Source organism: Ascaphus truei, unplaced genomic scaffold (assembly GCF_040206685.1).
Source record: "Ascaphus truei isolate aAscTru1 unplaced genomic scaffold, aAscTru1.hap1 HAP1_SCAFFOLD_97, whole genome shotgun sequence".
NCBI classification, from domain to species: Eukaryota; Metazoa; Chordata; class Amphibia; order Anura; family Ascaphidae; genus Ascaphus; species Ascaphus truei.
This window is the reverse complement of record NW_027457309.1, coordinates 93,967-109,139: the sequence shown is the minus strand read 5'-3', so window position 1 is coordinate 109,139 and position 15,173 is coordinate 93,967. Positions and strand designations below refer to the sequence as shown.

The following is a 15,173-nucleotide window of genomic DNA, read 5'->3' as shown; positions in this document are numbered from 1 at the left end:
TACTTATAGTGAATAACATGCACAAGAGTCCACGAAGTGTGTTAAATGGCTCTGGGACACGGATCAAGTCCGTATCCAGTTATAGCCCCTTAGTTAATATGTAATGTTGTCACACAGTGGGATACATGGCACAAAAAATACTATAGTGAGGATACAAACATATGTTAGCAAAGGAAGGGTTCGCAAGAGTATCCGACACACCAGGTGCAATCAGCTGTTGTTGAGATACAATGTTATGCGCACAAAGGAGTAATTATGCATACTCAGTAGCAGTAACTTCTTGCAGCAGTGATTGCCGGGTTCCTAAAGCCATCGTCATGGCTGAAGAGGCATTATTAACTGTGACTGACTAAATACAAGTTTGATGGTATAAATTACAGCCATTGAAACAGTTTATAGCGATCGGATACACATAACATGTGCCTTTCACCCTCTGCCCGGCATGTAAGCGTCATGACGTCAGTCCTGTAGTAAGGTAGGAGGCGGCTACTGAGTATGTATAATTACTCCGTTGTGAGCATAACATTGTATCTCAACAACAGCTGATTGCACCTGGTGTGTCGGATACTCTTGGGAACCCTCCCTCTGCTAACATATGTTTGTATCCTCACTATAGTATTTTTTGTGCCATGTATCCCACTGTGTGACAACATTACATATTAACTAAGGGGCTATAACTGGATACGGACTTGATCCGTGCCCCAGAGCCATTTAACACACTTTGTGGGCTCTTGTGCATGTTATTCACTATAAGTATCCTTGTATTTCTACCAACTGGTGATTCATTTATTTTGCTGTCAGTTCTTTCTTGGCATGCTGGATAACCCTATATGGGTTCAGATACTTTGGTAACATCTATTTCACATTATTTTGTCTGTACTGTTTTGTATATTAGTGAGTTTACTTTCATGTGCCAAACATTGGTTAGTATATGCATGGTCAGTCCTTCGTTACCTGTTTTGATTTTACAGGCTTTTTAACCTTTTCATTGCTGTACCAGGGGGTTGAATTCTCATTATTTATGAATTTTTTCTTCTGCTATTAAGCAGTTTGGTTTCATCTCCCCCCCCCCTATATCTCAGTTTTAGTATTAAGTATTTTAGTCCGTTTTATTTGTTGCGTCACCAATGTCAGTTGTTTTTCACTTTAACATTTCACATTATTTTATTTGATAGTAATAAAGCATTATGTATTAATGTATTCATCATTACATTGCAATCACAACGAGTGCTGTCAATAGGGTGTTCTTGTCTCCTAGTTTCTATTTATGTAAATAGTAAGAACAAAGAGCCTGACACCTCTTAGGCCTCGGCCAGGCTCCCTGCTGGCGTGCTGCGGCGCGCTGAGGCACAGGGAAAGCGAGTGCTTTCCCTGGCCTTGCGGTTGCTTACCGCACGCGCTGTCAGCGGGCCGGGGGCGAGCACGTCACTGGCCGGGGGCGGGATAGTGACGTCACGGAGCTGGTTCGCCCTCATTGGATGAACCGCTCACATGACCGGCCTGTTGCGCCAGCAAGCGAGGGAATTTTAAATTCCCCTGAGACCTACGCTTCCGCGCACTTGCGGAAGCGTAGGTGAGCCCCTACTAAAGCCATTTTAATTGCGGCTGTAGGGGCTCAGTGCTGAGCGGGAGCGCGCGTCAGCACGCTTCTGCCTGCAACCGGTAAACATGGCCGAGGCCTTAGGCCGGAGAGCTGATAGGACAGACGGGGCATTAAACATAGCATATATGGGACATTATGGGGACTATTTATGAATAAATAAAGGTCCACATATTAAGAAACTTAAATAACCGTTTTATAACTGAAGTGTCTCTAATTGTGGCATTTGACACTTGTTTAGCGAGACAGAATTAGGGGAGCTCAGACGTACCCCTATAATATATATAATTATATCTGTACTATTTTACACTATGAGAGGCCGTGCGCTGTCTTTTTTTCACATGTACCTCTATAATAGAATGGAACAGTAACACTGTCCCTTTCATTACCTTTATGGAGTTTGCTGAAATAAAAAAAAACCAAAGTCTTCTAGCAGCTCGATGTCCGGCTCTGTTTTCTTTCTCTCCTGTTCTGAGCATATCACTGTCTCTCTCACTTTTTATTTTCTACATCTCCTTCTCTCCCACCCCACCTCTCCTTTGTCTTTCTCTCGGTTTTCCATACACAATGTTCATGACAGTATGAACATTGTGTGTGTGTGTGTGTGTGTATATTAAAGTTATGGTGGGTAAAAAAAAGTGACAAAAACCCTCCACGGTAAAGCATAAAGCAACTGTAAATATTACTGTATATTCATTTTCATGTCTTAGACAGATCTGCAACCCTGTCTTTCACCATTATCGCCTACAACACAACGTTTCCACTGCGGCAATGCATGGTGCTTTAGACGCAGCTTTTAAGCAAGGGTTGTTCATGTAATGTGAGCTTGAGATAAAAGGTGGCACTGTGTGCTCATTTGCATGTCATTTCCCACAATCCCTTGCTGCAGTGGAAACGCTGTGTGCTGGGCGATAATGGTGAAAGACAGAGTTGCAGACCTGTCTAAGACATGCAAATGAATATACAGTAATATTTACAGTTGCTTTATTTATATATATATATATATATATATATATATATATATATATATATATGTGTAGCCCCGGTCCCCCTCTGGGCTTTATTAACCCTTACCATTTTGGCGGTTACCTCCGCGGCGGACGGAGACCCCACTCCTTTGACTCCGGTGGGGGATGGTGTGTGTGGGACAGCTGCAGGAGGAGGAGATGCTGCCACTGGGGCGATCGTGTCGCCGGCGGTTCCCGTAGCAGGGTGCCGCCATCTTGTGTATAGTGGCGAATGCGCAGTGCAGGAAAGGCAGAAACAGATCGACCAGAAGGATGGCGCATGCGCAGGAGCATCCCTAACGACGGCCAATACCAGGGAAGGCTCTGTTCAGGGATTACAAGTCCCATGAGCCTCAGGGAGCTGCTATACCAGGTGGTCACAGCAGCCAATAGGATTGCCAATAGGGTTGCCAGAATTCCCTGCTCACAGTTGGATACATTCCGTGTGCTCAGCCCTCGGGAGTTAGTGACAGTTGGAGTTGGGAGCAGGATTAGGGAGGTTGTAGGTGCAGGGAGAAGTAGCCCCTGCACTAGGCCAGTTTACCCCCCCATAGGCCCCAGATAGTTCCACCATTATCCCCAGATTGTAGTTGCTTCAGGGACAGGCCCTAGATAGGTATCCTGCCCCTTTAGCTATTTGCTGAGATCAGGGAACAGCTCATCTGCTGCAGAGCCTTGATCATTGTGTTTGGGATCAGACATCACTCAGGATAAAGACTGTCCTCACGAAGGATCACGCCACGCTGTGACTGCGGACTTGGGACGGACCAGCCCCCCGGTATAGACGTACAGTGATATTATCCACGCCGGAATTCACCCCACGCATAGACGATGCATTGGATCAGACAGATCCCTTCCTGTTATTCTGCGATACCCGGGTGCAGGTACCTAATACAGTGCACAGGAATAGCACTATCTCCAACACTTTGGGTGGACCCAGACATAGGGAAAGGGACATCAGGGAATTGGTGCCTGGCACCCAAGGTACATTGGGGACATTCATATTGGTATCCAGTGGGGTGGATTTATATTTATGTGTGTGTATATTACTGTGTGGTACAGAGTACCAAGGTTATATTTTGTAGTAAAGGTTGCTAGCATATATAGTGTGTTTGCATTATTATTATTATTATTGTTCCTGTTCCATGAATCATGTATACCCCAGGCTCCCAGTTGTGGAGGTTCAGTCCTTCTGTGTGCCTATCAGGTAAAGCACCACATGGTAACACTGTAATTTCTTTACATGTTCCTATCTGCGATTGGGGGGGAGGGGAACCTGTGTTACATTTGGAGGCACTGCTGAGATCTCAGACCTGGTGTGCTCTATTCCAAATCAACATTTAGCTGTTGCATTCACCAGCATGTTCTCACCGTCTAAGCAACAAGTCCGTGACAGGGCACTGGAACTGGACGAGTCCCCTCGCCATGTGCTCACGGTGGGAGACGTGCCCCCTGGCATTACCTCCCGAGAAGTCATTAATCGGGTCAGGTCCCTTCCAGGGTTTGCTCAAGTCCGCCAAATAGGATGGAAATGGGACCCCACATACTGCTGGTACATACTCATTATGGCAACCCGTCATGAAGTAAGAGGGAATACCACACCTGCAGCATTACACTTTCCGGGAACCTTGCCTCCGGGATGCCCTGTTATCTTTTCTGAACTATCTCTGCCACTATGTCCAAATGCCCTACACAGAGGTCACGCCGGGACCTTCCCGCGCTTCCGGGAAATATGACGCTTTGCTCACAGGGAGTTCACTATTATATTCAGGTCCCCTGCTACCCAGGATGATTTTCAGCACCAGGTTCCAACTGGAGGTCACCCTCTAGTCTGAGGCCCCACCATCCGTGTCCCCCTCCAGTGAACGTCAGAAACTTATAGAACCCCTATCCAGTACACAGTCCAGAGTTCCTCCACCCTTGCACCAAGTAGACCAAGCTAAGGGAGGACTTCTACCTCAGCTAGTAGAAGCCCTGAGCCAGTCCGCTCATTCCCATCAATACCGCAAGCTCAAGGTATTCTCCGGGATCTGACCCACACCTGCCGGTGAGGCCGAGTTTGAAAAGTGGAAAGATCAAGCGTAACACGTGCTCCCTGAGTGGACTTGCTCTGATGCCGTAAAACGGCAACGAATCATTGAGTGCTTACAACCGCCTGCTACACATATGGTACAGTTTTATGACAATGGTCACCCCAACACCAATGTGTCAGCCCTGATTCAGGCCCTAACCAGGACGTATGGTGTCCCCAAGGATGCCGTATCCCTACTGGCCAAATTCTACTCCCTCATGCAAGTCGAAGGAGAGGAAGTGTCAGAATTTTTTCGTCAGATCCAGTTGCCTCTATGGCCTCTGGTGAAGAAAAAGGTTATTCCCGCGGCCCAGACCCATGGCATGCGCATCCAACAACTTCTCCAGGGCGCATTGTCGATGCACCCAGTGGCGATACGTGTCAGTTGCACTCTCTCCCTTGATCAGGCTCTAGGTTTTGAAGATCTAATGGATAAAGTACAAGCGCAGGAGAGTAACCTACGGTTGCACTGGGCCAAGCCCCTGTGTGACTCTGCGAAAAGAGAGAGGACCGTTGCTCCTGCCAAAGGATATCCTCAAGATAAACTAAAAAGAGCAGCGATCGCAAAAGCCAAAGCGATCGAAAGCGAGGAGGATTCCACTGCTCACAAAATACCTGTTTTCACACCTCACTCTCCCAAGAGAGAGTTGGCGGCCTCCAGAGCCGAGACCCTTCAGAGTGGTGCAGTCTGCTTTAAGTGCGGCCAAAAAGGACACTTCACTAATGTTTACCTGGGAACAAGGAAAGTCTGATCCAGTCCCCCTAAGGCCATGTCCTGCACGACTCAAGCTGAAGAAATTCCCCCATCATCCTCTGAGGGCACCACACCACCAAGCACTGGAGAAGCTGTATCAACAGATGCTTACAGTCGTATGGGGCCAGCTGCCATCATACGCATTCTTGTAGAAGGCATATACGCAACCGTGCTATTAGACCCTGGGTCACAAGTGACCATTGTGTACCATCCGTTCTATGATCAACATTTGAGTCATCTGCCATTGCAAACCGCGGACACCATGAGACTGTGGGGACTCAGCAATGAGGAATACTCTTGACGACGTGGTGAAGCTTCGACTTGCCATACTACAGTTTTATACTGGCAAAGCCCACCCAATGGATGTGGAGGCGTTGCTATGCCCTGAACCTCAAGCGCATCCAAGCGCCCCGGTCATCCTGGGGACAAATACTGACGTGGTACTGGCGGTATTCCAAGCCTACCTTAAATAGGCCTGCGAACTACCCCTATCGGGTCTACCCATCCAACCAATTATGACGGAAGAAGACTGTCTGAGCCTGGATGAAGTAGAATATGGGGACTTGAAAGAATATGTTATATCTATGGCGCTTTGCCCCAAGTAACACTGAATATAAAAGGATATATGCAGCCAGATGGAAGATGATATCCACAAGGGCTCTCCTCGTGTAGGTGGTCAAATCATGAAAAATAATTAAAAACAAACATAGTGTATTAAAGTAAATAACACAAAACAAAAAAACGTCTGACACCACTAGCAAACACTTAAGACTAACAGATGCTGAAACAGACAGATGACTGAAATGTTAAAAAAAAGAGGCTTTTAATACAACAACTGATAGTTCAGTGCAACTAAAAACACACAATGAAAAAAGTCCCTATGGTATCCTGTAGCTAGCTGAAATGCCCGCTTACCAGAGCCTAGTTGGTAACAGGCAATGGATAATCGGAGAGTATCCTCTCTCATATGACGCTGGTGCAGCTCCTGTCCATCTCTTTGGCATCTGCCACGTGTAGTCGTCTAGAATCTAGAGCATCGGTGCGCAAACTGGGGGGCGCGACCCCCAAAGGGGGCGTGAGACTGCCGACGGGGGGCGCGGGGTTTACAGGGGCCCCGCGCGCTTCCCAAAGGCACTTAAATTAAGTGCCGGGGGAGCTGCAGGGCCTCTGTAAACCTAACTTACCGTGGCTCCACAGCTTCCCCCCTGCGTCACCATGGCAACGCGGCGTCCAAATGACGCTGCGAGGTCATGTTACGTCACGTTGCTATGGCAAAGTGACATCATTACGCCGGAGCGTGGGTAAGTTGGGGTTGGGGGGGGAGCTGGAGTGAGGGGACAGTCGGCAGGGGGGCACAGGGAAAAAAGTTTGCGCCACCCCTGATCTAGAGAATCATTGGATGTAGCGGCTGTCCATGCTTCACAGGGGCAGAGAAAGCGGTCTGAGCGCCTTCCCTCCGTCCTCCGTTGTGTGGGCATGCGCAGAAGCGCCAGGCGTCAGGAGAAGTATAGCCGCAATAACACCAGCTCCTCGCGGTGAAGTGGGGAGCTAATGGCGGCAAATTAAAAAATGCTCCAGTGAAGAAGCTGCACGGCTTGCAAGGAACAGATTAGCTGCTGGAACGCACAGTGATACCAGGGTCTTTAGTAGACTACTTTTTTACCCCTGAGGAAGGAAGCGCAGTCTTCCGAAACGCGTAGGGTGGTCCCTGGTATCACTGTGCGTTCCAGCAGCTAATCTGTTCCCCGCAAGCCGTGCAGCTTCTTCACTGGAGCATTTTTGAATTTGCCGCCATTAGCTCCCCACTTCACCGCGAGGAACTGGTGTTATTGTGGCTATACTTCTCCTGACGCCTGGCGCTTCTGCGCATGCCCACACCACGGAGGGTGGAGGGAAGGCGCTCAGACCGCTTTCTCTGCCCCTGTGAAGCATGGACAGCCGCTACATCCACTGATTCTCTAGATTCTAGACGACTACACGTGGCAGACGCCAAAGAGATGGACAGGAGCTGCACCAGCGTCATATGAGAGGGGATACTCTCCGATTATCCATTGCCTGTTACCAACTAGGCTCCGGTAAGCAGGCATTTCAGCTAGCTACAGGATACCATAGGGACTTTTTTCATTGTGTGTTTTTAGTTGCACTGAACTATCAGTTGTTGTATTAAATGCCTCTTTTTTTTAACATTTCAGTCATCTGTCTGTCTCAGCATCTGTTAGTCTTAAGTGTTTGCTAGTGGTGTCATACGTTTTTTTTGTTTTGTGTTATTTACTGTATACACTATGTTTGTTTTTAATTCTTTTTCATGATTTGACTGCCTACACGAGGAGAGCCCTAGTGGATATCATCTTCCATCTGGCTGCATATATCCTTTTTTATTCAGTGTTACTTGGGGCCAAGCGCCATAGATATAACATATTCTTTCTATTCGTTGTCTGCCCTTGGGTGTCAGAGTTATATCCCAGGCTGCTGGCCATTACCAGGTTATCCTATTAGCGCTACCTTTTGTTGTTGTTTAGAATACGGGGACTTATTCAATACTTATGAGGGCGTGACCACGATTCCACCAGGGGGAGTTTTAGTCATGAACGCGGAATGCTGCTATCCCCAGCGAGACGAGGCTGACCAGCTCTTCTCCTTAGAAAGTGCACCAAAAGAAGATGCCTATAGCGGCTACTGACTTGTGCCTGAAATCCGAGAGTGGAAGGGTGAAATGCCTAGAACGTCAAGGTATATGTTCATTTTGTAACATCTCTCCCTATCCCATGTCTTTAGTAACATCTCTCCCTATCCCATGTCCTTAGACCAGGGACAACGGTTGGGTCAGATATACCCTGTTACCTCTGTCAATATGATGTCCGCTCAAGTAGACGACGTGGCTCCTCCTGAGCAGCCCACTAAGATAGCCTTTGACTTCGGGGAATCCGCCTTGTCCGCTGCATGGAGGGCTCGTTTATCCGCCAAGTTGGAAGAGCGAAAGGACGTATTCTCCATGAGTGAATTGGATGTGGGCTGCAGCCGAAACGCCCAACACACCATCCGGTTAAGTGACACCAGTTTAACCAGTTCAGCTCTGGAGACCCCCTGCTCATGTACACTATTATTAAAATGTATTTATTTTGTGTACGATCGCCTGTAACAGCCTTGCATGGAGATGCAGAATCTGGTTAAAAAAAAAAAAAAAAAAACCTGTAAAATGAAAAAAAAAAAAAAATCTTTTGTTTACTTATCTTTACTTGACCCACTCACTGACTTCCGTCAAACAGCTGACTCTCCAACCAATCCACGCACAGGAACCCATAAAATAAAAAACCATACAATCCACGTGTGTGTCTTCTTTCTTCTATTTGTAATCCTTTTATATAACATACATACATACATACATGATGAAGCCACTGTACAAATAAATGGGTGAAGGGTGGGTATCGGGCCAGGGTGTCCTAACCCCTTAATTACCTTTGTGGTTATTAACCGATCAGGTGATTACGGGGTTAAGTGACACCAGAATGTATTTGCAATGTATTTTTTGGGCTACGGAGGACAGAGGGAACTTGCAGGCAGAGAGAATTCATATTGATGAGGTTAGTAGAACTGTATTTTTTTTATTATGCTAGTTAATGTGTTTAATAATGGACAAATAATCTATTATCCATATCTGGATAATAGTTATTTTGCCCATTACTGTACTGTATGTGTGTGTGTGTGTGTGTGTGGAGGGGGGTGGGGGGTGGGGGGTGGGGGTGGTATTTATGTATTTAAATGTATAGGACAGGTTTATTTTTTTTACATACAGGGTTGGTTCCTTAGGTCTGCGGGGACTTCTGGAGACCACCTGAGGTCTCCTCGGATGCTCACGGGTACAAGGCTGCCGGGTCCATGGGGGACGCCTGCAGCGAAGAACCGGTGGCCCCACATCTGTGGGGGCACCATTGACCCGTAGGGACCACCCGAGGGCCCTCAAACACCCATGGGTCTGACCCAGGGCCCCCCAGACACCCCGGGCCTAGCCATTGAGACCCCATTTGTGGCCCACGGTGACCTGCGGACACCACCTGGTGGACCACGGCACCTGGCGGGGACCACCAGTAGGCCTCCAGACCCTGTTTGAAACCTTTTTCTGGGCCACTGTGAGGCTTACTGACACCCGTCAGGACCACCGGGGACTCCCGTGGGCCTGGGGTATTAACCCTGTATGTAAAATAATAAATCAGGTAATTTTGGGGGGGGGGGGGGCACAGGGGGTGGGTTATGTATTATTTATTAAATATAGTGCTGTTTTATTGTGGTTAATGGGGATTGGGGAAGTGGGTATTGTCCCCAAGCCAGGGTGGGTAGGCCTCCCTGTGGGTTGTGGGTGGTTAGGCCTCATGGGGTGGGTAGTGTGGGAGGGTGTTTATGCCTCCCGAATGGTGGGTGAGGGTGGGTTAACCCCTTAATAACTATAGTGGTTAATGACCGCTAAGGTGATTAAGGGGTTAGGGGACATAACATTGACTATTTTGATTCTTGTGTATGTTTTGCAGCACCGGAGGGGACATGGGCAGGATGAAGATGAGGATGAAGACAGCCTTCATCGTGGGTACCTGGAAAAGGTAAGTGTAATATGTATTTACTGTATTTATTGTGATTAATGTATTTAAAATGGGCAAATGCATTATTATCCATATGTGGATAATAGTAATTTTGCCCTTTTCTGTATTGTATGTGTTAGGGAGCAGGGGTAGGGGGGTGTATTTAGTTAGAAATATTGTTTATTTTTTTGAGGCACACCATTGGTACCGCAGGCTCGCGGGGACCCCGGTCGCTCGGGGATCACCCGTTGGGTCAGCCGGGGACACCCGCCGGCCTGTTGTATGGATGGTGTGCCTGCAAAAATGTAAACAAAGAAATGTTTCTAAGTCCTTTTGCGCCTGCTTTGGGCTGGCGTGTTTGTTTTGGCGTGTTTTTAAAGAACGATCTCTTAGCTTAGCTTAGAGAATTGCGTAGAAGGGCAGAAATCAGCGTATTTAGCTGATCGTACGTGTTTGGTGGGACTAGAACATTTTCTGGAAAAAAGCCAGTTTAAGAGAGTAAAGTGCCTGTTAGCCCTGCTCTGTGAATCGTGCTGAGCGCAATATCACGTTCTTAAAGCACTTTGTGCTCTTAAAGCCACTTAACGGTGCTTAGTGCATAGCCCCCATAGTATCTGCCGAGGGGATAGCGATGGACTCTGCCAAAATTGAATCTGTGGTGGAATGGCCAAGACCTGGAAATGTCACGGAGCTACATTCATTCCTATGATTCTGCGGATATTACCGCTGTTTCGTAGAAGGGTATTCTAGCAAAACCAAAGTCCTTAACCCTTTGCGGTCCAATTAATTTTCACTAAGTGCACCAGCAGGTCTAATTTAATTTTCGGAAAAAAACCCACATACAGCTCAACCCCGTTATAGCGCTATCCACACACACTGCACACACCCTGCACTCACAGCACACTGCACACACTCACAGCACACTGTGCACACTCACAGCACACTGCGCACACTCACAGCACTCTGCACACACTCACAGCACACTGCACACACTACACAAACTGCACACACTGGCAGCACACTCAGCACACTGCACACACTCACAGCACACTGCACACACTGCACAGCACACTGCACATACTCACAGCACACTGCGCACACTCACAGCACATTGCACACACTCACAGCACTCTGCACTCACTGCACACACTCACAGTACAAACAGCACACTGCACACACTAACAGCGCACACTGCACACACTAACAGCACACACAGCACACTCACAGCACACACCACACACACAGCCTCCCCCTGCCCCCTACCCCTGGTGTCAGCTGCTAGGGCATTGTGGGGCTGCCTGCAGGGATCGGTGCGGGGCTGGGGGGGGGGAAATCATGGGAGGGATCGGTGCTGGGCTCGGGGGATCGGTGCCGGGCTAGGGTGCGGGGATCGGTACTGGGCTGGGGTAGGGGATTTGGTGCGGGCTGAGGGGATCAGTGCAGGGCTGGGGGGATCGGTGCCGGGCAGATCGGTGCGGGGCTGCTGGCGGGGATCGTGCAGGGCTGGGGGGGGGGGGATCAGTGCTGGGCTGGGGTGGGGGATTTGGTGCAGGGCTGGGGGGATTGGTGCAGGGCTGGGGGGATCGGTGCAGGGCTGGGGAGGGGACCGGTGCTGGGCAGATCGGTGCCGGGCTGGGGTGCGGGGCTGCTGGCGGGGATCGGTGCAGGGCTGGGGGGATTGGTGCCGGGCTGGGGGGGGATCGGTGCCAGGCTGGGGTACGGGGCTGCTGGCGGGAATCGGTGCAGGGTTGGGGGGGGGGGGTAATCAGTGTGGCTGCTGGGAGAAGTGCAAGGGGATTGCTGGGGATTTACGGTGGCTGCAGGGAACGTGTGCGGCTGCCAGTGCCTCACTCCACCTCTTCCCCCCTCATACCTCCACCTCTTCCCCCCTCATCCCTCCTCCGTCCTCCTCCCTCATCCCTCCTCCGTCCTCCTCCCTCCTCCCCCCCTCCTTCCGATCCGACATTGGACCGCAGGCTGTAAAATATTTTGTTGAATATATTCAGACATTGGACCGCAAAGGGTTAACAATCTTCTCAAAATATACCCGGAAGACACGAGGTGACCCGCCACATCTGCGCGATTGCCGTTCAATGACAAGTGGACAGACGCCTGTGAACAAGCTTTCCTTGATCTGAAGAAATGTTTAACAGAGACACCCGTTCTCGCTTACGCTGATCCTGAGCGGCCATACAGTACATCCTTCATGTAGATGCAAGCCTCAATGGGCTAGGAGCAGTACTACACCAGAAATACCTGCCGGCCTCCGACCAGTGGCCGATGTCAGCCGCAGTCTAACCCCCAGAAAACAGAATTATCCCATCCACAAGCTGGAATTCCTCGCTCTTAAGTGGGCAATTGTGGACTATCTGTATGGGGTCACCTTCAAAGTACGTACTGACAACAATCCGTTGACATACATAACGACGACCGCCAAACTGGATGCTGCAGGCCATCGATGGCTAGCTGCCCTCTCAAACTACATGTTCACCTTGAAGTACATGTCCGGGCATCTAAACATCGGGGCCGATGCCCTATCCAGAAGACCCGGACAGAAGGCCACTCCAGATGATGACATTTGGGAGGAGATTCCTGGTCCAGGGATGCAAGCCATGTGCAACACGGTGGCTATTTTAGGGAATAAAGTGGCATTTTCTGAATTACTTGTCATGGATTCCTTAGGATGTCAATCCAAGGCTTTGCCTGCTGCCTACTGTGACCCCGATGGAATGAACATCACCCCAGATAAAATTATCTCGTGGAGGATACAATATCAGATAAGGGACCCTGTAGCGGGCCTTATACGCCAGGCGGTACAGAAAAACAGACCTGACATGCTGAAACATGCTCCCAGCCATTGTGGCCATATTCATGTGAGAAGCTGACAAATTCAAGATGGACAACGGTCTACTATACCGGGTGGTGCAATACCATGACCATCCAGAGAGGAAACAATTGGTTCTTCCCCGAAACGTACAATATCTGGTCCTGAAAGCCTTGCACGATGAACATGGCCATCTGGGCGTAGAAAAGAACTTTGGGTTGGTGCGAGATCGGTTCTTCTGGCCTCGGATGCGTGAATCAGTGGAGCGACACTGTCGACGGTGCTCCCAATGCATCCAACGCAAGACTCTCCCTACCAGAGCCACAACCATGGCTCATCTGAAAAGCTTGGGTCGCATGGACATGGTGTGTATGGACTTTCTGTGCATTGAACCTGATACCCAAGGCATCGGTAATGTGTTGGTCATCACGGATCATTATACTCGCTACACCCAGGCCTTCCCCACCAAAGATCAGAAGGCCATCACGGTGGCTAAAATACTATGGGAACGATATATTTATGTGTGTGTATATTATGTGTGTGTATATTACTCTGTGGTACAGAGTACCAAGGTTATATTTTATAGTAAAGGTTGCTAGCATATATAGTGTGTGTGCATCATTATTATTATTGTTCCTGTAAGAGGACCATCCCACTCAGTGGGATCCCTTACAGGTGGAGGCGCTGTTAACCAAGAATCAAATATACCCCAGTCTCCCAGCGGCGGAGGTTCAGGCCTTCTGTGTGCCTATCATGTAAAGCACCACACACGGTAACACTGTGATTTCTGTACTGCACCGACACACTTTATTCGAGCAAATACCCAGTATGTACCTGGCAGATACCTGGAATGCGCCGCTCCTCACCTCTGACAAGCCCCGTTGCGTTTGCCTTCCCAGCCTGGGTTCATGCCTGGCTGACGGGCGGCTGATCTGTTAAATGATAATGATTAGGATTTAATAGGCTGCAATGCTTCGCGTGTCTACCAGATGGCATAAATTCATGAATTGTAATGCAGTATATATATATATACTGTGCAGTATTGCAGCCAGCGGGAATAAAATGCTTCAATCCCTGCCTGAAAATAACCCAATGCACTCGGGCAGAAAACAGTCACAAACCTCAATACACCCGGGTATACCCGAATTCGTGGGACTAGCCTTGCTCGAATAAAGTGTGTCGCCAGTGTACATGTTCCCTATCTGCGATTGGGGGGTGGGGAGGGGTGTGTTATATATATATATATATTGTAATTGAAAGATTCAACAGCGCCTGGGTGTGTACTAGCCCCTGCTAGGGAAAGAGATTCCTGTGCATGTACAGTTTGTATATTTACATACAGTATATATCCAGGAGCTGAAGCAGCTTTTCTGAAATATAAGGACCAGGAGACTGTATACCTGAATTTCTGGAGGGACATCTGACTGTGATGCACCGGTAGCGGTGAGGTCTGATGTACTGAAGTAAACATTCGGCGAGCAGCTACTTGTTGGCGCATGGGTTTATCCATACTGTACAATGCTTAATTTGCATTGACAAATTGTGAGTGTGCATTTGTCTTGTGATTTTTTATTAAAATTTTGTTACCAGATTTTACACATGGATCGGGCGCTTTTTCTCTTGTTTCTCATATATATATATATATATATATATATATATATATATATATATATATATATATATATATCCAATACAGAATACCACTTGTGAGCACATTCACATGTCTCACAAGTGATATTCTTTATTGGCTATATGCTAATGGTGGAGGATTTTTGTCGCCTTTTTCACCCACCATAACTTAACATGTGTATGATAAGATGTATCTATATCTATATATCTATATCATGGCCCTTAACAATTTGCTAGGGCATGTTAAACCCCTGGAGGTGCTCTGTCTTTTACCTTGGGTCAGACTCAGGATATATCTTATCCTGATCACTTGTTCCACCATTCTTCTGATCTCCCTCCTGAGAATTGTAATTTCTGTCTCTGTGAAGAACAGCTGCTCACAGCTGACAAACTGGTTCTGACCCAACTGCTCTCTCATCTTCTCGGACATTGTGTATTCCTGGGCACCAATCACTACTAACACATTTCTCCATCCTAAACACCATGCAAAGAAACAGAACATTGATAGATTATATTATACAGCAATACTAATTATTTCAGGCACCTTACAGTCACCCAGGATACATCACTACATTCAGGTGACTACAGAAGTTATTACAGTCTCCCAGATCCCAGAATTCAGATGTATGTCACCAGCACACAGATTCTCTGCCTTCTTCTGCATGAAGCACAGGCACCTGGAGTCATGTTCTGTATATACTGTAACACTCACTGAGA

At 48.1% G+C, this 15,173-nt stretch overlaps 1 protein-coding gene across 7 annotated transcripts in view; it reads right to left on the bottom strand.

The window, feature by feature from the left end:
* Positions 1-15,173, bottom strand: part of LOC142486593 (uncharacterized) — a 330,856-nt gene that overhangs the window by 264,805 nt on the left and 50,878 nt on the right. For 6 of the 7 annotated variants that reach the window (XM_075585175.1, XM_075585174.1, XM_075585178.1 and 3 more), the window contains one exon: positions 14,730-14,930. The exons of the other annotated variant lie outside the window; for it this stretch is intronic. In XM_075585175.1, the coding sequence (XP_075441290.1) occupies positions 14,730-14,930 (201 nt within the window). The remainder of the gene's footprint in view (positions 1-14,729; positions 14,931-15,173) is intronic. 7 annotated transcript variants of the gene reach the window in all.